The sequence below is a fragment of the Cannabis sativa genome, chromosome 2 (assembly GCF_029168945.1).
Source record: "Cannabis sativa cultivar Pink pepper isolate KNU-18-1 chromosome 2, ASM2916894v1, whole genome shotgun sequence".
NCBI classification, from domain to species: Eukaryota; Viridiplantae; Streptophyta; class Magnoliopsida; order Rosales; family Cannabaceae; genus Cannabis; species Cannabis sativa.
In genome coordinates this window covers 3331619-3356535 of record NC_083602.1, presented here as the reverse complement: position 1 = coordinate 3356535, position 24917 = coordinate 3331619, and the positions used below count along the sequence as shown (strand labels likewise).

The window sequence follows — 24917 nt, the reverse complement described above, 5'->3', positions numbered from 1 at the left end:
TTCTCCTCTTGAATTTCATTACTGTTATGATATTAAAGGTTCATTCATCTTAATTCAATTCATTTTTCATTGATTTCTTGTTCTGTTTTGTTTATGAGATTGTTGTCATTGTGTTTGTTGTCCTTGAATCCATGGTGATCTTGATCAGGTTATGATTTGCAACAATGTTAATTAAAGAAATTAGTTTTACTATATCTTGTGCCAATTATAGAGCTAGTTTTTGAAAACATTATAGTACTATTCTGCAGATCAATAATAAGAAGACAAAGATTCTAGATCTTAACATAAAGAGATTAACACACAGATAAAACAATTCATTGAGGAAAAGCTTTAGTATTTTCATTTGTATCATTCTCAAGGACATTTTAATTTCAGTCCCCAAGGAAAAATATTTACATGGTAATGGTATTGGCATTCTTTGCCATACAAAATTGTAACAATTAATCATTTTTGTCAGTAGTTAGCATCAATCTATACTCCTCATCAAACATTGAAGCTAGAAATAAGATTGATGAAAGCATCTTCAGTGCAGGGAATTGTTAGAGCCCCCATTGGATGATCAAATCCGAATTCTTCTTCAGCTTGACATAGCAATTCTTGGAATGAAGAATGGTTCAAGTATGATACAGGGATCACAAATCTTGTCATTTTGTTCTTCCCTACATAAATTGCCAAATACCCTTTCGGAACATCTTTTGCACTAGAAAAAGGCTTCTGAATAAGTTGCTTGGCATGAATTACACCGGGAAAACGAAAACCCATGATTGCTGAAGTTTCTCAAGGTAGAAGAAGGAAGAAAGTGTAAGCTAAGAGTACTTGAAGTTTTGAGGAGTTGAGATGTTGAAGAACCCAATCTTATGAGTACATATATAATCAATGTGTTGTGTGGAAATGAATGGTGGAGACTAAAGAGTCAAATAATGAGCTGGGGTCTAGTGAGTGACTTAATCTTTGAGAAATCACATGGTTGTGTCTTTCCTACTTATTTGAAAGCCACATGAAAATTGTTAGGTGAAGGATCCATTAGGTCATGATGAAATATGTTCCAAAATGGTTTCACTTTTGCTGCATATATTTTGTATCAGGTGGGGTATCCTTGTAGTTGTATGTTGTTCACCTGGTAAGACAAACCCATGTGAAGATTCAAATACCAAACCAACCTAATTGCTTTGCCACAGAATCATTATCTATATATACATGCACCTTACCACAATACTCAATCACATATGGTATTGTCTTTCTAAGTTAAGTAGTAGCTGGATTTGTCTACAATGGTTTTTCTTTGTTGCAAAAAGCTTATTACACAGGTGGGCTCTGTTGTTGTTGTTGTTGTTGTTTTTTTCTTTTTCTAATGGTAAGAACTTAAACAGATCACATGTATAAGCATATCAAACTCTAATATATGACTTGGAAGACAAAGCCATGTGAACTTCAAATGCTTATGTTTATGTCTCTTGCAAATTTGTCAAAGCTGCCCAAATGTATTCAGAACCACTTATTTAGATATGTGTTGATTCTAACAGTCCATTCATCTATATAAATTAAGCTACATAACCACAGAGCTGAATCATCCAATTATCACATTCTCTCTACTACAAAATATTTTTGTAAGTACTACTTCTTCTAAAGATAAAAACACACAAAGGAAGATCAACATGGCATTTGGATTATCTGGCTTTGTTCAGGGTAAGAAGGCTCTTCGAAGATCGCTTTCAGGCATAAAAGAAGCAACTTTGAAGTGTTCAACCATTTCAAAAGGCTACTTTGCTGTCTATGTTGGAGAAGATCAGAAGAAGCGTCATGTAGTACCTCTTTCGTATCTAAATGAGCCTTCATTTCAAGACTTGCTAAGTATGGCAGAAGAAGAATTCGGATATGAACATCCCATGGGTGGACTCACAATTCCTTGCACAGAAGACATCTTCATTGATATCACATCTCAGTTGAACTGATGATGTAATTTGTAGTACTGACATAGCTAGATTCACACAAAACAATTTTGTAGATTACATACTTTCACCATTTTTCTTCAAAAGAAAAGGGATTTTTTTGACTGGTTTGAGAAATAGTAAATAGAAATTACTCATTTGATTAACACTTGTTGTGTTTTTGGTTGAATTCCATCAATGTTTCTGGCCTTTATTTGAGAAGAATTTAGAATCAACTTAGACAATATCTGATAAAATAATAACTTCTAAATGGGCAATCAAAATTAATTGGGTACATTTGCACCATACAAAAAAAATGTAGACCAAGAGCATGGACAAGTATAGTTTAGGGGAAAAGAAGAGGTTCCACTCCAATAAAATTCTTTGAGAAAAAATTGCAATATATTTTTTTGGAATCATCTTGGGGACAACAAGGAAAAATCTTTACAGGGATTTTTAGTAGTGATCCCAACTTTAGGTGTCTTTATACTCAATTCCCTTGATAGGTTAATACTGCATTGAATTGAATGGTCAACTCAATACTCATAGTTCACAGTTGATTGCTTAAAAAACCAATACTCATTCATTTTGCTCTGCAATTTTCTTGCTCTTCTTCTCAGCTCAAAATTTTCAATATTATGTCTTAGTCATGTCCATTAATATCCAAAGGAACAATCCCAATTTTCATATCATAATTAGAGATCTTATCTATTTGAACCTTTTTCAGTTATTCCAGTTCTTATTATGATACAAAATATTTCAGCATATGCATACCTTTTTCATTGTTTACACAAATCACTCATTAGGCTTCAATTTATTTATGTCAAAAAAATAAAAAAAATAAAATAAAGAATTGTGATGGCCCCAAAATCCTAGTATCTTTCTAAATACTAATAAGAGGCTGTTCTATCCTATTGCAACGAATCTACATCAGAATCTAGATGGACAAAAAAATCAATAAAATTATTATAAGTAAAGAATTCATTTATATCACTCTTAGGGACTTTATGTTTGAGTCCTTAAGGAAAAAATGTATACATGGTAATATGATAATGACATTGTTTGCCAAGAAAAAAGTTGTTACAATAATTTTTGTCAGTGATTATTATCTATGAGCAATCATCAAAAGGCATTCAATCGAGAAATAAGATCGACGAACTCATCTTGTCTGCAGGGAATCGTGAGAGCTCCCATTGGATGATCAAATCCAAATTCTTCTTCGGCTTGACTAAGCAACTCTTGAAATGAAGGATGGTTCAAGTATGCCAAAGGGATCACAAATCTCTTCATTCTTCTCTCTCCAACATACACTGCAAAATAGCCTTTCATTGGGATATCTTTACCATTAAAGAGAGGCCTCTTTATGAGTTTCTTAGCATGATCTACCCCGAGAAATCGAAAACCCATTATAGTACCAAAAATAGAAAAAAAGGAGAAGAATATGAAAATCTTTGATAGTTGAGAATATGAAGATGAGTTGGAGTAGTATGGAACCTCATCTAATGAGTATTTATAGCCAATACACACTTGATTGGAAAAAATGAAAGAAATGAATGGTTGTGAAGAGTGAAGTCTAAAGACTAGAAAATGCAATTAATGAAATGGGGTCTCTAGCTCTTGATCAACCACATGATATTGTTTTTCATCTTATTATTACCATTAAATATGAATTAGTCAAAACTAAGAGCCTTGCCGGATTGTTTGAATGCAAATAAAAATCAAAGGAACTTTCTTCACTTCTTCATGTCTAGTAAGCTAAGAAGAGTAGTCCTTTAATCATTAACTATTCAAAACTAAAACAATCATTTATTGTATTCAATTCAAAGGAACTTTCTTCTACTTCTTCATGTATATAAGAACCCAACAACATCAACTCAGAACACAGAGTTATTGACAAGATGTGTTATATATAGGTGGCATGTCCCACAGCCATGAAATCACATTTTCATATCTAAACATTTAAACAATCCTTCCATTGGCTAGCTATTTATGTCTTGTGGGACATACTGGTATTAATTATACTTTCTATTCCCTGATGGGTGGGGGAGTGTAAAGTTTCATCCTTTTTTTAACCCAAAAGAATGTTATGAATCCAATGAGTTGCGCCCATCATCAAAAGAGAGAGTTCACTTAGAAGTCTAAGAAGGTTTCGTCTCAAAACTAAATGGCCATAGGGAAGTAACTTTTAAGCTTTATAAACTGATTAACTCTCTCTTCTTTTATCAATGTGGGACACTCACATGTGTTCTTTGGAAAGGCTCTGCTTTAATATAATATCTAGTTTTCAGTGGCATACATACATGTAACAATCTTTGTCCTAGCTAGTAAGTATTGTTTATGTCTCTAAATCCCAAAGTCCACAGATTTTTCAAAAAACAAAAGTAAAATAGAAAATTTAAGGCTTTTTGATCTCTCAATGATTATATATACAAGTAAATAATTTTAAGAGTTTAGAAATGGTATTTTTATATGTTGAAAACAAATATTTGTTCATGTTGCTTCATGCTTGATTGGAATGGTAAATCTTAGAATTTGGCCTGGGAATCTCTTTAAAACATTCTTACTATAATGACACCAAAGTAAGATTTCTCCCTACAAGTAGAGATGCCTAATTTTTTATATTTTGAGAAATGTAATTCAATTTCATTCATATGATATATAAAAGAGTAATTTGCGGCATATATACTTAAGTTTAACTTCCAGTTATAAATAAATACATAAGTTTAAATTTTGACGGTAATAATACTTAAGTTATAATTTTGGAACTTCTGTAGGTACCTGATTAAATGAATTGTCACGTGGCAATCTTTGATTGGTCTAAATCATTAAATTTTTATTATTTAAAAAAATTAGTTCAAATATACCAATAAAAAAATGACAAGTGAATATAATGATTTAACATTTAACGGTTGGTACCTACATAGTTTCAGAAATATAACTTAGGTATTATTACGGCCAAAAATTAAACTTAGATATTTATTTGCAACTAAAAGTTAAACTTAGGTATTTATGCCGCAAATTACTCTATATATAAATATTATATTTATAGTTGATATATTACTAATTTAAAAAAATTTATGAATAATTTATCATGTAAAAATAAAGTTGAAAATAGTCGATTGTCGTACAATTAAAAGAAAATAGTTCAATCTCATATTGTTTGCTAGGGTTTCTTGTTTCTAAATGCTTTGCCACCGGAGGTTATCTTTTTTCTCTGGCCAAGTCCGTCGATCCTTTTTGAGCTTAGACGTGGCTTGGTCGGGGTTTGTGGTTTTTTTTTAATGCGATTAGGTTTTTATTACTGCGATTAGTCTTGTCTTTATGACATGGTTTTGAGTGTCTTATATTTAAGCTACTACGATTAGTCTTGTTTCTGTGACATGATTTTTTTATTTTGTTGTTGGTTCGTCTTCTTTGTTCTTTGAAGGTTCGCCATTAAATTACTATTAGTGATTAGGAATAACAAATTCTCTGCGACTGAAGGGGTCGTTAATGGTGGAGTTACGTACCTTGCAGTTGCACAATAGTTGAGTGCTCAAGTCAATGGGTTGAATGAACATGCTGCAACAATTTATACTATTGTATCTTTTGAGCGGTGGAGGAAATTGAATATGCTACAATTTTTTTCACATGATTTTATTTTAGTTCTTTTATCAAACGATATAGGAATCAAGCGGCTGATTGGTTGGCTCGTTTTTTTTATTCTAATCTTAGTCGTATTTCCAATGGAGGAGATATCCTGATGGGGTTGCAAACTATTATTTTAGTTGATTGTTATTCATAAAATTGCATGGTTTATTAAAAAAAAAAAGTTTAAAATAGTAAGTTACACGCATAAAAAAAAAGGTACATGCAACTGAATGCTTGTACCCAATTTTTGACATTGTAAATATTTATAATTTTTTATTAAAAATACAGTCATATAAAAAAAATTAAGTTATAATTTTTTTCTAGTACCAAAATTAGAAATTGTGTAGTCGTACAAGCAGAGTGATATTTATACAATGGCCCCGCTGATCAGGTTTCTACTTTTGTTTATAGCTAAGCGTATAAGATAAGTATAAATTTTGATTTATTTTTACTATTAGCAGTGTTTTCGAATGAGGACACGTGTAATTTCTAAAACCAGTTACAACTCAGTCACTTTAGATTCAATAGAAGGCCCAACCAAGATAATGGACTAGATTCATTAGCGAAAGCAACTCTTCTGAATGATGAACAGACGACTCGTCAAGGTGAGATAATCCTCCAGCACATTGAGAATTCGAATGAGATCATTTGGAGCGTCCGGAGAAGTAGTCAACAAACGTCTGGACATCTAGCTCCATATCGCATCTAGTAATTATTAAATCTCATGATATCAGGACTTAACTCGTAAGATCTCGTCCGAGGATCATATCTTTCCAATATGAAAAGATAGTAATTGACAATCAAATATTTAATGTGTTTTTATTCTCCATGAAAGTAGGACATAGTTTTGACAACTATCAACATTATGTGGCATCCACGTCAGCATACAGTTGACACCTCATGGGTCGGGCTCCACTAGATAAGCCAAGTCAATATGTTATTTGTATTTACCCCATCAGTAGGCAAAGTAAAACGAATAAGAATCTTAGCACTGTATATATAAGAACAGTTGTTCAAGCAAAGTGTTAGAATCTCATTTCTCAATTGCTTAGGCAAAATCTAGGGGTTCAAACACTTGTGTAAATTATAAGAATTTTCCAGTCTTATCTTTCACATATATTTTATTAGTTTTTGAAAATCTCAGTAAACATTTACCGTTTAGTTAACTATTATATGAAGATCTTTTCTAATGAAAAATATTTTTCAAAGAGTTTGTATATCATTAAAAAAGATTTTTATGAGTAAATTAAAAATTATGTAAATAATTATACTTTTAAATATATTTTGTTTTATACAATTTGTTACCAAAGTACTAAAAAAATATCAAATATTATTTTCACAAATATTTTATATTACCTGCTAGAGTTTCTCATTCCTAAATTGTTAACTGCGAGAAGTTGTCTTTTTTCTCCGACTCTCCCTTAGCTTAGGCATGTCTTGGTTGGGATATGTGATTTTGCTACTTGTGTCTGTAACATTATTTTGAGTATCTTTTGTTTAGGTTATTACAAAAATCGCATATGCAGTTTGGTTTGAAAAAAAAATTACAACTCGCACTACCCGCACCGGGAACACCCCTAGAACCCGCTGCAACAGTTTTTACAGTTATGTCTTTTGGATGATGAAAACAACTGAATATAGATATTTTTAAAATAAACTATGATACTGCAATTTTTTTAAGCTAATTTTATTTTAGTTTATTTTGTCAAACGATCCGAGAATCATGAGACTGATTAATTGTCTTGTTTTTTTATTCTAATTCTAGTGATGTTTCCAAGAGACGTCTCGATTGGGTTACAACTTACAATATATTATTTTAACTAATTACTATTAATAAAATTAGATTACTTTTTTTTTAAAAAAAAAAAAATCAAATATTGTTTAATATAACAAAATTGATTTTTTTTTAATTTTTTAATTAAAAAAAGTACTAAAAACCTTATCACATTGACTGTGCCTCACAAACGAGTCAGCTGCATTTCCTTTCAAATTCAAACCAATTCCACGAACACAGTCACCGGAAACCTCTCCCCTGCTCACGCCGTCGCCGGGAGAAATTTGATCGACCCCTTTCTTCCTCAACACCGGCCAGGTGAGTTTCCTAGTTTGAATTTTCTGTTTGTTCTTCATTTTCATTATATACACAATAAACTAAACTTGTTTGTGCTGTATTGAATTGAATGTTGCATGAGCCTTTATTATATGAAGAGTTGTAAGGTATTTATCATATTTGTTTGTATGCTTCCTACCATTTACTGCATTTTCCTCTGATAAATGTTCATATTACTTGTGTGTTTGTGTATGAAAAGTTTGATTATTAACTGTAAAACAAAATTTCACAATCATTCTTTTCTTTTATTGAACTTCTCATATTACTACTTCTGAAACTCTGTGACTGTATAGAAATTATCAATATAGAGTGCTAAGAGGAACTTAGGGAAACCATTAGAGTAGCTGAGCTATTATAGATTGTCATTACAAATGTGTCTCTTTCTAGGTCACAACAAGGAAAGAAATTTCCTTAGAGAAAAGTTTTAAAGTGAGCTTTTGTTTTGGGTCAATCATGATGAATGGAACCACCATATCAAGTGGTGTTTCTGTGGATTCTCTTCTTCTTGCTTGAAGGAATTCAGTTAATTGTCTCTTTAGTCTTCACAATCTCAAGTTTCAAAGCTTTACCTTTTTTGAGACTTCCAAGATGCAAGTGCAAACTAGTGCTGGTGCCCATTTTCGAAGAACCAATGTCCTTTGACCAGTCTAGAATCCATGTAAAAGATGAAGGTTCTTTCTTTAAACTTGGGTTATTTTGTGATTTGATTTGGATTTAATTTGAATAGGAAAATACAAGATGAAAAACAGCACTCCTTATCTCACTATTAGCTGGTTGTGGTTTTTGTTATTTTTGGAGCTTTCTCTTGTGCTTGGCTCCCTTTGGGTGCTCGCGTTTTAATGTTTTGAAACTCGCAAATTATTACTAATTGAAGTGCCTTCAAAGTGTTTGTTGAAATGTGTGATAGGATACTAAGACTCATAGAAACTTCTTTGACTGAACCATAAAAACTTGTTGTTGCAAAAGCTAAGTTAAAGTAGTTAAAGTTTCAGACACCGAAATGCAATTCCAAGAGTCAAATTTCAAAAGCCTTACAACATTATGATGATAATATTACTACATTTACGCTGAAAATAAGTACTCTTAATTTGAAACAACCAAATATTTTTCTAATGATCCTATATAAATTAATTATGGATAAAAAGCAAAATTTTAATTTGCTAGAACTATAATTGTCAATCTTTTACATTTTTTGTGATTATGTATTGAGATCATTATATATTCGGGATTTTTGTTTGTATTTATAGGCTTAGACTATGGCTGGTAGGGTACTAATAACAATGTCTGCTAATAAGAGATTTCTATCATTTATAAGGAATACAATAACTAAATGACATTGACAAATGAAAATTTTAAAATCTAGTTCGAAACTTTCTGTGTTGAATATTGGAAATTTGATGCTAATGATTAGTAAGGTTAATGTTGTTATTTTAGTTAAATGTTTGTTTTTTAGTTATTGTAAAAACATTTTTCAGTCAGTTTTATATTTCATATAAAAATGATATTTTTCAAGTAATGGCTGTATGGATTCTATTAGGAGGAGCAGAATGGCAAGCCTCGGAGTCTTTGGCATGACCAGCGCTATTAGTGGTGCATCTTCGTCTCCATCTCTAGCTTCCCCATTGCACCGCCTCAATTCCTGCTCTTCCATGTCTGAGCTCAAGCAGTTTCACTCTCAAATCATTCGTTGTGGCCTCTCTACAGACAACTACACAATGGGTCGCCTTATCAAGTTTTGTGCACTGTCTGATTTTGGCGATATCACTTACGCCATCCACCTGTACAACACTCTTCCTCATCCAGATGCCTTCATTTACAATACCATAATCAGAGGCTACTTCCAGTCTGAGTCACCTATAAATTCTTTTCTTTTCTACTCCCAGATGTTGCACGACTCTGTCATCCCCAATAGGTATACTTTCCCTTCTCTTGTTAGAGCTTGTGGCCTCAATAATGGTGTTCGAGAAGGCAAACAAGTTCATGCCCATGTTGTCAAATTTGGATTTCTAGTTGATGGATTTTGTCAGAACAGTCTAATTCATATGTATCTCAATTTTCAATCTCCAGAGGAAGCAAGGAGGGTCTTCGATAGCATGCCATTGCGGGATGTGGTATCTTGGACCATGTTGATTGCTGGCTACTCTCAGTGTGGATTTGTTGATGAGGCATTTCAACTCTTCGAGTTGATGCCTGAGAGGAATGCTGTTTCTTGGAATGCCATGATTGCATCTTATGTTCAGAATAACCGTTTCCACGAAGCCTTTGCTTTGTTTCGTAGGATGCAGGAAGAAAAGGTGACCTTAGATAAATATTTGGCTGCTAGTGTGTTAAAAGCCTGCACAGGAATAGGTGCTCTCCATCAAGGGAAGTGGATACATGACTATATCGAGAAAAGCTGCATTGAATTAGACTCCAAACTTGTTACAACAATCATTGACATGTATTGTAAATGTGGTTGTTTGGACAAGGCTTTTCAAGTTTTTAACAAGTGGCCCGATAAAGGAATTTCCTCGTGGAACTGCATGATTGGAGGGTTTGCTATTCATGGAAAAGGAGAGGCTGCCATTGAACTTTTTGAAGAGATGCAAAGGAGGATGGTAGCACCTGACCATATCACTTTTGTCAACCTTCTTAGTGCTTGTGCTCATTCGGGGCTTGTGGAGAAGGGTCGTCATTACTTTCAATGCATGACTCGGGTTTATGGTATTGAGCCCAGAAGGGAGCATTTTGGCTGCATGGTGGATCTGCTTGGAAGAGCTGGGATGCTTGACGAAGCAAGAGAGCTTATACACGAGATGCCTATAAGCCCAGATGCTGGTGTGTTGGGTGCTCTTCTTGGGGCATGTAAAATCCATGGAAACATCAAATTGGGTGAGGAAATTTGGGAAGAAGTAATAAGACTGGACCCTGAAAACAGCGGACGCTATGTGCTATTAGCTAATCTATATGCCAGAGCTGGTAGATCAGAAGATGTAGCCAAAGTAAGGAAGTTGATGAATGACAGGGGAGTGAAGAAAGTTGCTGGATTTTCCATGATTGAATTGGAGGGTGATGTTCATGAGTTCATTGCAGGAGAAAGAACTCATCCCGAGTCTAAAGCCATATATGGTAAAGTTAATGAGATGTTGAAAGCCATAAGCTGTGCCGGCTATGTTCCCGAGTCTGATGGAGTACTATTGCATGATGTTGAAGAGGAGGAAATGGAGAATCCAGTCTATCATCATAGTGAGAAGCTTGCAATTGCCTTTGGGTTACTGAAGGCTAAACCGGGGGAGACAATTCGGATCTCAAAGAACTTGCGAGTGTGCAAAGACTGTCACAATGCAAGTAAACTGATCTCAAAAGTTTTTAATCGCGAGATAATTGTAAGGGATAGAAATCGATTTCACCATTTTAAAAATGGGTTGTGTTCTTGTAAAGATTACTGGTAGAAGAGGTGACTATCTTTTTTGAAATTAGTAACTGGTTACCAAGCAAGCACTATGAAGCTGGAAAAAGTTGCTGCAAAATGTTTTAATTACACTCTTGTCTATACTTTTTTCTTAAGCATATTTACTTGTAAATTGTAAAACAAATAGAATAGATTCTCTTTGGTTGTAAACTTTTTTTTTTTCTTGTGAATATTATATGAGGTATTCAATTATTGGTAATTTCTCAGAGTTTCTTTCACAAGTAATAAGATACAAGATTCCATATCAACTAGTAGTGCTACTCTTCTTTTGTTTTTTCTTCAATCATATTGCCCCCAATTAGGGGTGTTCATAAAATAGTCGATTCAATTCAATCTGCACGATCCAATCCAATTCAATCTGCAAAATGCAGATATCTACACTTGTGCGGATTAGATATTGATTGATATGTAAAAGTAACCGATCCAATCCAATCCACGCATCTTTATAAAAAAAATTAAAAAATATACATATAAGTAATATTTTAATGTAAAGAAAATAATAATTTAAAAATCTAATACAATTATATTTCAAAACTTAATAGATCAAATGTACATTCTATTCTAAACTTAAATCGCAATTCAAATTTACATAGCAACCCACATAGAAACTACCAAAACAATCACTGAAGCATCTTAAACCATAAAAATAAAAAATAAAGTTAAAAAAATAGTGTACAAGACATGTCGTAGTATTTTCAAAAAAGAAAAAAACAAACAAACGACATGTCGTAATATTTTCAGTAGCAAATTAGCAATTTGGTCATTCGCCTAAACCTTGGCTTTTCACACAGAAAATCCCTCCCGACCTGTGAAAAACCCCAAAACCCTAGTATCAGTAACTTAAGAAGCAACAATGGCGGCAAATGATAATTCCAAGAGGAAGAAGCCCAACATACTCATCACCGGAACACCCGGCACAGGAAAGACAACGACCTCCTCTGCTCTAGCAGACGCCACACAGTTTCGCCACATCAACATCGGAGATCTCGTCAAAGAAAAGAATCTCCACGACGGTTGGGATGACGACCTCGATTGTTACGTCATCAATGAAGACTTGGTACGCTTCCGAAAACCTAATCCTTTTCCATTTAATTTTGAATCGAAAGCTCATTTAATCTGTTCAAGTATAAAAAATTCAGGTGTGTGATGAATTAGAGGATTTGATGGAAGGAGGAGGTAACATCGTGGATTACCATGGCTGCGATTTCTTCCCTGAACGATGGTTCGATCTTGTGATTGTGCTTCAAACTGAAAACTCTGTATTGTACGATCGCTTGCATAACAGGTAAATCAATTTGGGGATAAAGAATTGATTTTGAAATTAGGTTTTGAAACCCAATTCTTGATATTTGGTTTTTCTTTGATAGGGGTTATTCAGAGACTAAGCTTAAGAATAATATTGAGTGTGAGATTTTCCAAGTGTTGCTTGAGGAAGCAAAGGAAAGTTACTCAGAGAACATAGTAATGGCGTTGAAGAGTGATACCATTGATGATATTTCAAGAAATGTGGCAACTTTGACTGATTGGATTAGAGCTTGGTAACCCACCCACCCCTCTAATTATTACTATCAAATATTATAAAACCCTTATTTTCATTTGGGTTTTTGAGTGTGTGATTGATTGTATGAAATTATTGATCTCTGTTTTGGAGGCTTTTCTATCAGTAGTTACTGCTCTTATTTTGGCTTCAGAGTTCAGATAGATATATTTTTGGTGTGAAATGAAATGAAAATGTTTATAAATAATTATGTGATGTTCATAGATGTAGGGGCAATTCATTCATTATATGGAATTTGTTAGAGCTTTGAACCTTGCATTTTATGACCAAAGCTCTACTGTAATGGTTTCTTTGAGCTATTTAGCTCTCTACTGTAATGGTTTCTTTGAGCTATTTAGCTGGCTTTTGAATGGCTTTTTTGGAGTTGGATTCAGTTGTCTTAATCTCTCTTCTATGAAATCAATCAATATAACTTTTAGTATATTTAAGTTTCAGGCTATTATTAAGTAATTTTAAGGCTATTATACATAAGGGCCCCAATTATTTTATACTCGATTAAATTAAACTTTTGTTTGATTATAAAAGTTAGTCGATTGTGCCAAAATTCGAGAAAATGGGGCATGGAGCATTCTTTTAAATTTGACTAAAGTTCTTATTTTTATTCTTTTATTGCAAACATTAACCAAGTGATGATTCTACTAAATAAATATTCATGTGAATGTTATTTTTAGAAAGAGTCATCAATAAAAGAGTTTTATGGAATATTGTAGGTGCATTTTATTTAAATATTATTTTTGATTTTGTATTTTAAACTTTTTCATAATGACTTTTGCAACAAAAACAATTATTGTTAGAAAAATATATGGATAATGTTTTTAGGAAATTTTGTTATAAACTATTTTTTTGTTGAAAGAAGTATGACAAGTGACAACTCTACACAAATTCTCTTTTCACTTGCAAGAACAACTCTACACCATCTTTCTCATTTCACTTTGCAAGAACATCTTTTTGCTACAACAACACTAAGGTGGCGTTCGAGAATAGGAATGGAAAAGAATAAAATTTAAAATGCATAAAAAAAAATTAATAAAAAAATCATTAAATTTTTTCTCTTGTAACATTAGAATGATCTTTCATTCTTTTTTAAAATAGAATAGTCATTCCACTAAAATGGTAGAAAGAGCATTCTATTGGAATGCCATTCCAATACTTTATAATGGAACCAAACAAAGGAATAGAATAAAAATTATTTCCTTTCCTTTCCATTCCATTTCATTACCTCCAACCAAACGCCACTTAAATTATGCAGATTCTATAATGAACACGAACACAACTGTAAATCCCAAGTGAACAGCCAAGAAGATAGGTGCTTGAGGTCAACACTGATCTGAACAATGGCGACTGCTGCTCGCCCTACAATTTCGATAATTGCTCGGTTAACAGTAGATGCTTTTTTAACTCTTTATCCTTGTGCATAAAATGAGGTTGATCCTCACTTTTTTGAAAATAAAATACTGCCCTAAAGCCTATGTCATTCTAATTTATGCTTATCCAAGTTTATTGCTATGCTTTATTATTGAATGGGACGTGGGAACTAGAGAAAATAACAATTGAGTAAGTAGACACACCTTTAGACAAGGCCGCCACAGCCAAGTTGAGAAGTAGCTATTGTGTTTAAGAATCTTATCTATTCTCTTACATCAAACAAAAATAATATTCCCTTGTATTGTAATTAAGCTTCCCATTCAATTTTAAACACTAAAATGACTTAATCATGTGTTACTTGGAAATAACATAGATATTTATATATTGGGTAATCATCACATAATACAATTGTTAGCTCTAATTTTCAAATTGTTGAGGCCAAGTTGGCTATTTAGTGAGAAGTTTTAAATAGATGTATATATTTTTCAAATAAACCGGCAATAAGTCAATTTTGTTTTGAGTCAATAATGATGAATAGCACCACATATCAAGTGGTAGTGTTACTTTTTGTGGGTATCCTTATTGTTAGACCCCATTTAATTGAATGTCTCTTTTGTCTTAACCATTCATTCCCCCATACAATTGGATAACTCTCCTACATTTTATATTTTCATATATATACTCATAAGATATTAGCTTCTCAAGTATCCAAAGCTTCCTTTTCCAAAAAAAAAAAAATAGAAAAACTTTTCCTTTTTGTCAATTTCCTATTGAGATTTTTTTACAAGATGATGAATTTCCATTTCCACATCATAGTTCATGCTAAACAATTCATTCAAAAGCCTTTTTCTAACACAAAAGATGTCCCAAAAGGCTATTTGGCTGTTTATGTTGGTGATGAGAACAAAATGAAGAGATTTGTTATCCCTTTATCCTTCTTAAACAGACCATCTTTCCAAAAGTTGTTAAGTCAAGCCGAAGAAGAATTTGGATTCGATCATCCGATGGGAGCTCTTACAATTCCCTGCAAAGAAGATGCCTTCGTCGATCTTATGTCTCGTTCGAAAGCCTAATGAAATACAATTTTGCAATTTTTGTAAGGAAGATCATGCCAAGATCACATGTACATATTTTTCTTTTAGTCCAACATGAATATTTGTATATGGATAAGGTGTAATACTTGTAGTGTACAATGTTTTGTTCAGTAAATCATTTTGATTGGATTTTGGATTAATTAATTAATTCTTCACCTTGAGAAATCTGAATGTTTTTGTTGTTTAATTATTATTTTGGGTAATAGTATATATTCCAGACCTTGACTAATAAAATCCAAATGCAAGGCAATATAATACCATGAACATGAAGCTTGTTAAAAAGAGGAAAATTCATGGTAGTATTTTTATTGGTTGAGGCCTAATTTTACAAATAATTTGAGTGAATAAGAAAGTGTTCCAGTTAAAGGTCCACATGGAGTGGAATGTAATGCTTAGTTGACTGTTATATTATATTATATATATACATGAAATATTCACTAAAATCCTACTAAAATGCATGCTTATCTATAGCTATGAAAGAGGCACTATGTAATACTTGTATGTATAATTATATTTGTTAGTCACTCACATGCAAGGATGGAGTTCACTAAGACCATCTTAAATTTGTGATGTATTGTCATATTCAAGTACTTTTGTAAAAAATTGTGTTTTTGTAATCATGTTAAAAATTGTGAATACATTAAAAAAAAGTTGTATCATATTTGATACAAAGAAATTAAATTACAATATACCTTTATTTTCTATATATATGTAGATAAATATGTATAGTTATAATAGTATCATTAAATATTAATTAGTGATTTGAATACACAATTTTCAATTATAATAATGACATTACTTAGTTTTTACAATTAGCATTAATAATAGTTATTATTTTGGGATAATTACACTCTATACTGAAATTTTCAACTTTTTATTTTTATATTGTAGGGTGGAATTTTTTTTCAAAATTACTGTATTTTTTTTTTTAAAAAAATACTTTGTAAGTTTTATACTGTGTAATCTTAAGTTTTCACTGTTGTTCTACTGTTGTTTTTTAGTTATTCTATTGTTATTTTTACTTGTTCTATTTTGTGTTTCACTGTTGTTTTTTAATTATTCCACTATTATTTTTAGTTATTCCTAGAATTTATATCTAACATCATAGATATAAATTGAGTATGATCATTAGTACTTTTACTGAAAACCCGCTCTGGAAAAGAAAATAAAAAGCTCTAGCAAAACTATTTATGAGCTACTCTGTTAGCAAGTGATACATGAACAATAAACACCACTTATACAATTAAATAATTGCCTATAGTCATTAACAACTAAATCAAAATGAGATGTCATCTTTAATTGATTCTGAATAGCCTCAATCGTCACTAAACAATTCGTCTCAAGAACCACCATCTACTAACTTTTATTCTTGATTCAGCTAAGAACTCCACAAATTCCCGTAATCTCAGCTAACTCATGGCGCCACACTAGCTACCATAGTAGAGACAATAGTACGAGCTTCAATGAAGTGGCCCAAATAATCACGAGCTACCATACCAACACCAAACTGAGAAGTCTCAGTAAATAATGCATCATCAATATTGATCTTCACTTGATTCTCTTTCGGCTTCACCCAAACTCTAGCACCATATTGTGTAAAAGTATAGTTTTTTGGTGTTGGAAAATTTCAAAATAATAAAAATAAAAAATATATGGATTAAATAGTATAAGGTAACTGCTTATTTTAAAAAGATAATTGATTACCCGTCACATTAAACTGTTTTTCCATATTTTTCAACATTCTTTTTTTATAATTATTTAAAAAAAATTCCCACAAAATAGTTTTTTTTTGAAAAAATCCATAAGAATTACCACCACCTTCTTCTAATTTTCAGATTTTTTGTAAGTCTAGATCATGCTTAGTAACCAGTTACTATTTAGTTGTTATTTTGATAGAGGTAACCAGTTACCATCTCCTTACTCTTCTCCTTCTTTGGTGGTTATATTCTGATTTTTTTCCCCAAATCTAGCAGTAACCAGTTACAAGTGACTCGAGTACTTTCATGACATTAAGAATTAATAGTGATAACTGGTTACCAAAAAATCAATTTTTTTTTTTTTTTTAAAAATAATGATAATCAAAATGCCCTTTTGATATCATCATGTCACATTTGAAGTATTGTTATAATAAATAAATAAACACCAAATTAATAAGATGCAAATAATTAAGCAGTGTCATATTACAATTTTATAATTATTTTAAAAATTTATGAAATATTATTAATTATCATGTATATATGTAAGAACGAGAGCTTATACACTAATTCATTATTGCATGATATAGAATTACTTGGAGAGATGACCAAATAAAAGTCACACCATACATTAGTAGTCTCATAATGATGATCATAATGAGCTTATTTATTTATTTATATATAATGTATAAACGTGCATTGTAGAAGTATCCTATAATATACTATATAACGACCTCGATGAAATTGAGAGGCTGTGCAGGGGAGACGACATAGTCGTTGCGATCGGTGACCAAGAAGTTTCCGGTGGTGGCGCATTTGAACGTCCCGTCGATCATTTCGAACACATAATCGGATTCCTCTTGTGGGTCAGAATTTTGAACTCCAATGATAAAGTTGGTGACAGGGTCGTACTTCCATAACTTGTTCTTCCCAACACTTTGGATCATGCATAACACATTATTATTGGTATGATCATGATCATTATTACCAGTACGAGGAAGTGGGTAGACTTGATGTTGAACATTTGGGTCTGAAATGAGAGAATCAGTGAATTTCAGGAACACTCGATCATCTATTTCAACGGCTGTGATGAACTTACCATCACTCTCACGTTTGAAGGCCACTGGTCTATTAGGCATTTTGATTATAATATTTATATATGTCACTACTCTTAATTATCTTCTTAATTTTTTTTTTTTTTTACTTTTTCTGTTTATGTTGTTTACCTATTTATAAGGAAAATTTTTAATTGGAACTTGATGATGAAATGTTAAATTAATTTAATGATGAGAGACAATGATTAAATTAGTCAAATTATTAATTAATATTATTTAAAAAGTTACGTATATATATACCACCCAAATTGATCATAATTATTCTATTATTTTTTTATATCATCTGCTAGAACTTTTCATTTCTATATATTCTTAGCTATTAGAAGTTATTTTTTCTCTCCAGTTAGGCTCACGCCTCTCTGAGCAGAACTTTAAGGCGGATTAAGTTTGTGCCTAGGACTCATTCAAATTCAGGGCCCAAAATATCCAATACATACTAATACTTACTTACATATATATATATGAAAAAAAAATATCAATTTTATAAAACCCAAAATATAATACCCGTGACACATTTCCAATCCCAGTGCCTCACTACTTAATCAGTAGAATACAAGAAATATATAGTTAAGATATAGGAGAATCATCTTATATAATATTTTTTAACCTTTTTTTTTTTTAATTTATGATTTGTGTTGTTCCAGTAGTTTTTATGTAGTTTGTTATGTAAATTTTGGTTGTTCCGTTAATTACTATAAGAATTTCTATAAGGAATTAATTTCGTAAAAATGTAAAAGAAAAAAAACTGTTTTAAAGTGTAAAAATAATAAAATTTCTAATATATATTAAAACTTCAAGTACTTTAAGAAAAAAAGTACTTTAAGTAGTGATATTGGTGCAGTAACGTGCATGCCTTTAATTTTTATTCGGCTCTCTTTTAAAATTTATTATGTTTATTTTTTAAAATTATTTTACCAATTTTACTCTTATTATTTTACGATAATTTTTAATATTATTATTCGTGACTAAAACATAATATTTAGATACAAGTTGTCACTAATTTAGTTTTAGTCACAATAAGTGTTGTGATCAAAAACATATTAGATCACAACAAATAAAAATTTTTGTGACTAATACTTTTAACTATGAACTTTTTAATCACAATATATGAATAATAATTTATAATTAGTTACAAGTTTTTTATTTTTAGTTGCAAATCTTATTATGACTAAAAGTAAAAAAAATTTATACTGTAATTACATTAGGCAACAAAATTTAACTTGCAAGGAAGAAAAAGAAAAACTTACAACCAGACAATTAATAAATTAGCTTTGATCACTAATATATATAGTTTGCTATTGTTTTATTAGCTTTCAAATATATATAGCATTGATATTAATAAATGAGATTGTAAACTATTCTTACAATATATAGCTAGCTAGGTCTATTAGCTGTGCTAGGTTTTGATATTAGACTTTACGTGCATGCATGCATTCACGTGTACCACACGTCATTGCAAATAATGAATTTGATGACATGTACGGTTTGTGGTAATAATGGGAATTATAATACCCACTCAAGCTTGAAGGTAAAAATTAAAATTGAATCTTTTATTAAAAAAAATTATCAATCAATATTTTATAAATTTAATTTTTTTTACTTTATAAATTTTTTTATATTTATTTAGGACACTTTTAGTAATATTTTTTTAATTAATTTCTATTTTTAAATTAGAAAAGTGAATATATTTTTCAAATTGTACTTTATAAAACTGTTTTTACTTTTTAATTTTTTAATTGAGAATCAAAATTTTAAAAATTTTGAAAACAAAAGAAAGTCACTTTTAAAAAAATTTAAATATTTTTTTATCAATATTTTTGACTCTGACCTCAGCCTAGACCTTAAAATCTGGACCTGATCGCGGCTCTAACCCGACCCCGACTTGAACCCGAACACCGATCCCAACTTGGACCCTGACCCCAATCTAGACCCAGACCCTATCCCAGACCCTAAGCTGAACCCAAACCTCGACCCCAACCCGGACCCAGACTCCAAACCCCCGACCCAGACCCCCAGACCGGAACCTCGAACTCCAGCATGGATCCTAAACTCGACCCTAACCCGGACCTGAACCTAGACCCCGACCCAGACCGTGGACCTAGACCCGAGCCCGAACCGGACCTAGACCCCAGACCTTGAACCGAGATCACGAACCTCAAATTCGAACTGAACCTCGGACCCGACCCATACCCCGAATCCGACCCAAACCCCGGACCCGACTCAGACCCCGAATCTGGATACCGGCCCCAGCCCCGACCACGGACCCTAGACCTTGGACCCTAGACTCGGACCTTGGACTCGACCCATACCCCGAACCTCGACTCGAGCCCCAGACTTCGGCCCCAAACCCTGAACTCGAACCTGGACCCGGACCCCAAACCCAAGAGCCAGTCTCAGTTGTAGACTTCAGCCCTTAACCTAAACCCGAACCTAAACCCAAACTTCGACTCTAGACCCAAACTCTAGCCCTGAACCAGGACCCAAATCGTGTGCACTTGCATATAGCTATTAAATTTCGCAACAACATCAAATTCTCTATTTATAAATATTATATTTTTAATTAATATATTTTTTTTTTCATGGATCTTAAATATATAATATATATATATATATATGCATATACACCTAAATATAAAAATAATTATAAACTATTTATAAAATAAAAGGGTACATAAGGCATAAATATTTTAAGTTTTCAATTTTATACACATACTTATGTATTATTTGATTTTTTTTTCGACAAATTAAATACCACTTATATGCAGAAATATTTTGCACCATGCATAAGATAAGTAGGCAACCAAATGGTATCATGTAGCACAGATAATAAGAACTGGAATAACAGGGAAAGGTTTAAATGGATATCTCTAATTATGATATGAAAATTTGAAATTGTTCATTGGATATTAATGGACTAACCTAAGACATATTATTGAAAATTTTGGGCTGAGAACAAAGCAAGAAAATTACATAGCAAAATATATCCGTATTGGTTTTAAAGCAGTCGACTATGAAAATATATCACTAGATCCCATTCTAATTTTCTCATATAACCCATCAAGGGAATTGAGTATATAAATACACCTAAGATTAGGATCACTTTAACTAAAAAAGACAACAAGTGTTAATATCAAATTAATGAGTAATTTCTATTTATTAGTTTCTCAACTAGTCAAGAAAAATTCCCTTTCTTTTCTAAGAAAAAGGGTAAAAGTATATGATGTACAAAATTTGTTATGTAAATATCTATGTCAGTGCTACAAATTACAATTATCAATTCAACTGAGAAGTGATATCAATGAAGATGTCTTCACTGCAAGGAATTGTGAGTCCACCCATTGGATGCTCATATCCGAATTCTTGTTCAGCCATACTAAGCAAGTCTTGAAATGAAGGCTCATTTAGGTACGAAAGAGGTACTACATGACGCTTCTTCTGATCTTCTCCAACATAGACTGCAAAGTAGCCTTTTGGAATGCTTGAACACTTCAAAGTTGCTTCTTTGATACCTGAAAGCGATCTTCGGAGAGCCTTCTTACCCTGAACAAAGCCAGATAATCCAAATGCCATGTTGATCTTCCGTTGAGTGATTTTTCTTTAGAAGAAATATTAGAGAGGTCACAAAAATATTTTGTAGTAGAGAATGTGAGGACTCGATGACTTAGTTGTGTGGTTATGTACCTTTATATAGACAACGCATACATATCTAAGGCACCTATAAATGAGTGGTTCTGAATAAGTTTGGGAAGCTTTGACAAATTTGCAAGAGACATATGCATTTGAAGTTCACATGGCTTTGTCTTCCAAGTCATATATTAGAGTTTGATACGTTTATACATGTGATCCTTCTAACCATTGAGAAAAGGAAAAAACAACAATAGAGCCCACTTGTGCAATAAGATTTTCAACAAAGAAAAACCATTGTAACACATGGATAATGAACTAGCTTATGTATATAAATGCACTTTGATTTATTTGTTAGCCTCCTATTAGGTTATTAGAAAGACAATAGCATGTGCTTGTTGAAGGACTATACTTGTTACTAGACACCATCCAACACACAACGACACTGATTTTATAGAAACATAATTGAGTAGCATTCACTTCGATCTCTTTCCTTCCATCTTATTTCTCAGTTGAATGACAAACTAATGTTTTCAAGAATGATACAAATTAATGGATGCTATTATTGCATTTCTTTTCTTCGAATGGATTATTGATTGAAATCATTTTCTCTTCTATATAGACTCTGGCATAGCCATTTTCTTATTCTGTTATAAGATATCAAATACTGTTGAGAATCATAGGGTTTCAACTCAAAACCAATTGGCTATGAGTGGAGTAGCTCATGTTCTTATATATGGCTCAATACTTTTACATTTAATCCATGTGGGACAATGTTCTCCAATATCCCCCTTCAAGATGGTGGTTATTTTTGCTCACCAATTTTGAATTACCTTATCATAAGTAGTGCAATTTGCTCGCTTATTTTTTTGTTTTGCGGCTGGGAGTTCCATTTGCTCGCTTATTCTTGTTAGCAGCTGGGAGTACCATTTTGCTCGCTTGCGGCTGGCTAACTCTTTGATAGGTGTGGATCGAAAGCCCGCTAGAGATATGGCTCTGATACCATGTTGAGAATCATGGGGTTCCATCTCAAAACTAATTGGCAATGAAAGGAGTAGTCCATTCCTCTTATATATTCTATTATCTTTTTACGTATTAGCAATGTGAGACACTCTAACATGTTAGATGTCATAACATAAATATATTTTACCATAAAAATAATAAATGTAATAATATAATAAATAAAATTATCATAAAAAGTAATAAAGCCAAAACAACGCAAATAACGCCTCCGCTTATTCTACTATCTTCTCATTTTCTAGCTATTAATAATTTCTATATATGTGTATAAATTATGGAAACAAAAGAATACAAATTGAGAAAATGAGAAATGAAATCGAAACCCTAGACGCCATTGTCGAAACTCTCTCAGAGTGTTCTGTGTGATTTTGTTTCTCTCTCTGCGATTCAATCTTCGTCGTCGTTGAAGCTCCTGGTTGAGGTCGAGATCGAGGGGCAACGGTCGAAGGAATATTTGGCTGCTTCTGTAATATATTTTCACTAGTGTTACAAAATAATAGTGTGGCATTTTTTGTGTGACTACACTTGATCAACTTATTATAGTAAGTTATAAGAAATGTAAAGATGGTAATTTCTGCTTTGTGTATATTAGGGTGTGTTTAGAAGTAATTGTGTAATTATTAGGGTAATAATCACATAATAGAGTAATTACACTATATTTTAATATATTATGAGTTCGTTTGGTACGCCGTATTACACTGTATTGTATTGTAGAGTATTATACTGATTTGTATTTTATACAATATTTTTATGTAAAACTATATGTAGTAGTAACTTTTATGGGTACCTAAATATATAATATTTTAGTATAAACTAAAGTTTAGCATAGTATTATATAAAAATATGATATATAATCCAATTCATATAATACAATATGACCTAATACGGCGTTCCAAACGAGTCCTATGTGTGTTTGGATATATTTAATGGTAATTACTTATGAATTCTTAATTTCTTGTTTGGAAAAATCTTAAAATTAATATTTTCTGGTACATACTATTTAAAATGAAAAGTTTTTAATAATTACACATTATAATTACACCGAATTATCATGTGAGGCATGAGAATTTAAGAGTGTAATTAAGACCTCCCAATTATTTTCAATTACACAATTATAATATAATTACATGATGATCAGACAAACACGTAAACTGTATAAATTACTTTCAATTTCACTCACTTCTAATTCTTTTGGTTTCCAAACACACCATTAGATTGTGTTAGAATTTGTGAATAAGGTGAATGAGGTTCCATCTCAAAACCAATTGGCAATGAGAGGAATAGCTCATTCCTCTTATATATTCTATTATCTTTCCACACATTAGTAATGTGGGACTCTCTAACATCCCCCCTCAAGATGGTAGCTATTTAATATGCTCACCATCTTGGACAACTCGATGATAAGCGGCTCCCTGATCACAAGTGGCTTTTTTTTTTTTGACTTTTGGCTCTTGGATCAATTTTTTTTGGATTTTTTGGTGGCTCTTTTTTTCGGCTCTACTTCGATCGATTTATTTTTTTAAGGTTGAATAGTCGCTAGAGAGTTTTTTTGTTTGTTTGTTTTTGCTCTGATACCATGTTAGGAATTTGGGAATAAGATGAATGAGGTTTCATCTCAAAATCAATTGGCTATGGGAGGAGTAGCTCATTCCTCTTATATATTCTATTATCTTTCCACACATTAGCAATGTGAGACTCTCTAACAGATTGCGAAGTGGTTTGGTTATGTAATATTTTTCATAATATATATTTAGATTATTTTATGTATATAAAATTGATTAATAATATATTAAAGAAAATTAAGATAGGAAGGAGCTATTTCCTAAGAATTAACTATTTGTGGTATTAATTGCAGCTACATATCCATACGCATGCTATTAATAGACTTATTAATTATTAGATATTATTACAATATTTAAGTATAATTATGACAAAATGTCCCAAAATTTTTACACATTTATCGTTGAATTTCATCACCAACTTCAGTTTACTTTTTCCTTGCCAATTTCTTTAATATTAATTGTCTCTTCAAGTTGCTCTAATATTATTGAATTTATTAATTAAGTCCAGCTAACGTAACTAAAGTATAAATATAAAATGTTGATTACTATAATTTCTTAGACAAAATTAAAAAAAAAATAATAATAACTTATGTATCACTTACAACATTTTTTACTTTTTTTATTTATAAATTCCTATATTTCTTTTGTATAAAAGATAAATATCAAGTAACCCCGACCACCAGAGTTGAGCTTGGGCTAAGGCGCGCGGGCTAGGCCTGCGCCTAGAGCTCACCCAACCTAGGGGCCCAAAAAATATTTTCCATTT

The 24917-nt window shown here is 31.9% G+C and overlaps 4 protein-coding genes across 4 annotated transcripts; 3 read left to right on the top strand and 1 right to left on the bottom strand.

Annotated features, from left to right (window-relative positions):
• Window positions 1-301: 301 nt before the first annotated feature.
• Window positions 302-2095, top strand: LOC115721013 (auxin-responsive protein SAUR21-like). Its single transcript, XM_030650239.2, has one exon. It carries the CDS (start codon window positions 1656-1658, stop codon window positions 1950-1952), a length of 297 nt encoding a protein of 98 aa, XP_030506099.2. The 5' UTR covers window positions 302-1655; the 3' UTR covers window positions 1953-2095.
• Window positions 2096-7496: 5401 nt separating this feature from the next.
• Window positions 7497-11364, top strand: LOC115721002 (pentatricopeptide repeat-containing protein At5g66520). Its single transcript, XM_030650223.2, has 2 exons — window positions 7497-7650; window positions 9206-11364. The coding sequence occupies exon 2, from the start codon at window positions 9216-9218 to the stop codon at window positions 11097-11099; it is 1884 nt and encodes a 627-aa protein (XP_030506083.2). The 5' UTR covers window positions 7497-7650; window positions 9206-9215; the 3' UTR covers window positions 11100-11364.
• Window positions 11365-11875: 511 nt separating this feature from the next.
• LOC115721004 (adenylate kinase isoenzyme 6 homolog) lies at window positions 11876-15276 on the top strand. The gene is made up of 3 exons (XM_030650229.2): window positions 11876-12176; window positions 12259-12404; window positions 12487-15276. Exons 1-3 carry the CDS (start codon window positions 11973-11975, stop codon window positions 12659-12661), a joined length of 525 nt encoding a protein of 174 aa, XP_030506089.1. The 5' UTR covers window positions 11876-11972; the 3' UTR covers window positions 12662-15276.
• Window positions 15277-20851: 5575 nt separating this feature from the next.
• Window positions 20852-21628, bottom strand: LOC133034653 (auxin-induced protein 15A-like). The gene has a single exon (XM_061109903.1). It carries the CDS (start codon window positions 21513-21515, stop codon window positions 21219-21221), a length of 297 nt encoding a protein of 98 aa, XP_060965886.1. The 5' UTR covers window positions 21516-21628; the 3' UTR covers window positions 20852-21218.
• Window positions 21629-24917: the final 3289 nt, after the last annotated feature.

Bases quoted from the DNA above. Each gene is read 5' to 3' on its own strand.
- LOC115721013 (XM_030650239.2), top strand. From the start codon at position 1,656: ATGGCATTTGGATTATCTGGCTTTGTTCAGGGTAAGAAGGCTCTTCGA.
- LOC115721002 (XM_030650223.2), top strand. From the start codon at position 9,216: ATGGCAAGCCTCGGAGTCTTTGGCATGACCAGCGCTATTAGTGGTGCA.
- LOC115721004 (XM_030650229.2), top strand. From the start codon at position 11,973: ATGGCGGCAAATGATAATTCCAAGAGGAAGAAGCCCAACATACTCATC. The intron at 12,177-12,258 runs GTACGCTTCCGA...TAAAAAATTCAG, and splicing joins ACGTCATCAATGAAGACTTG to GTGTGTGATGAATTAGAGGA. The intron at 12,405-12,486 runs GTAAATCAATTT...TTTCTTTGATAG, and splicing joins TACGATCGCTTGCATAACAG to GGGTTATTCAGAGACTAAGC.
- LOC133034653 (XM_061109903.1), bottom strand. From the start codon at position 21,515: ATGGCATTTGGATTATCTGGCTTTGTTCAGGGTAAGAAGGCTCTCCGA.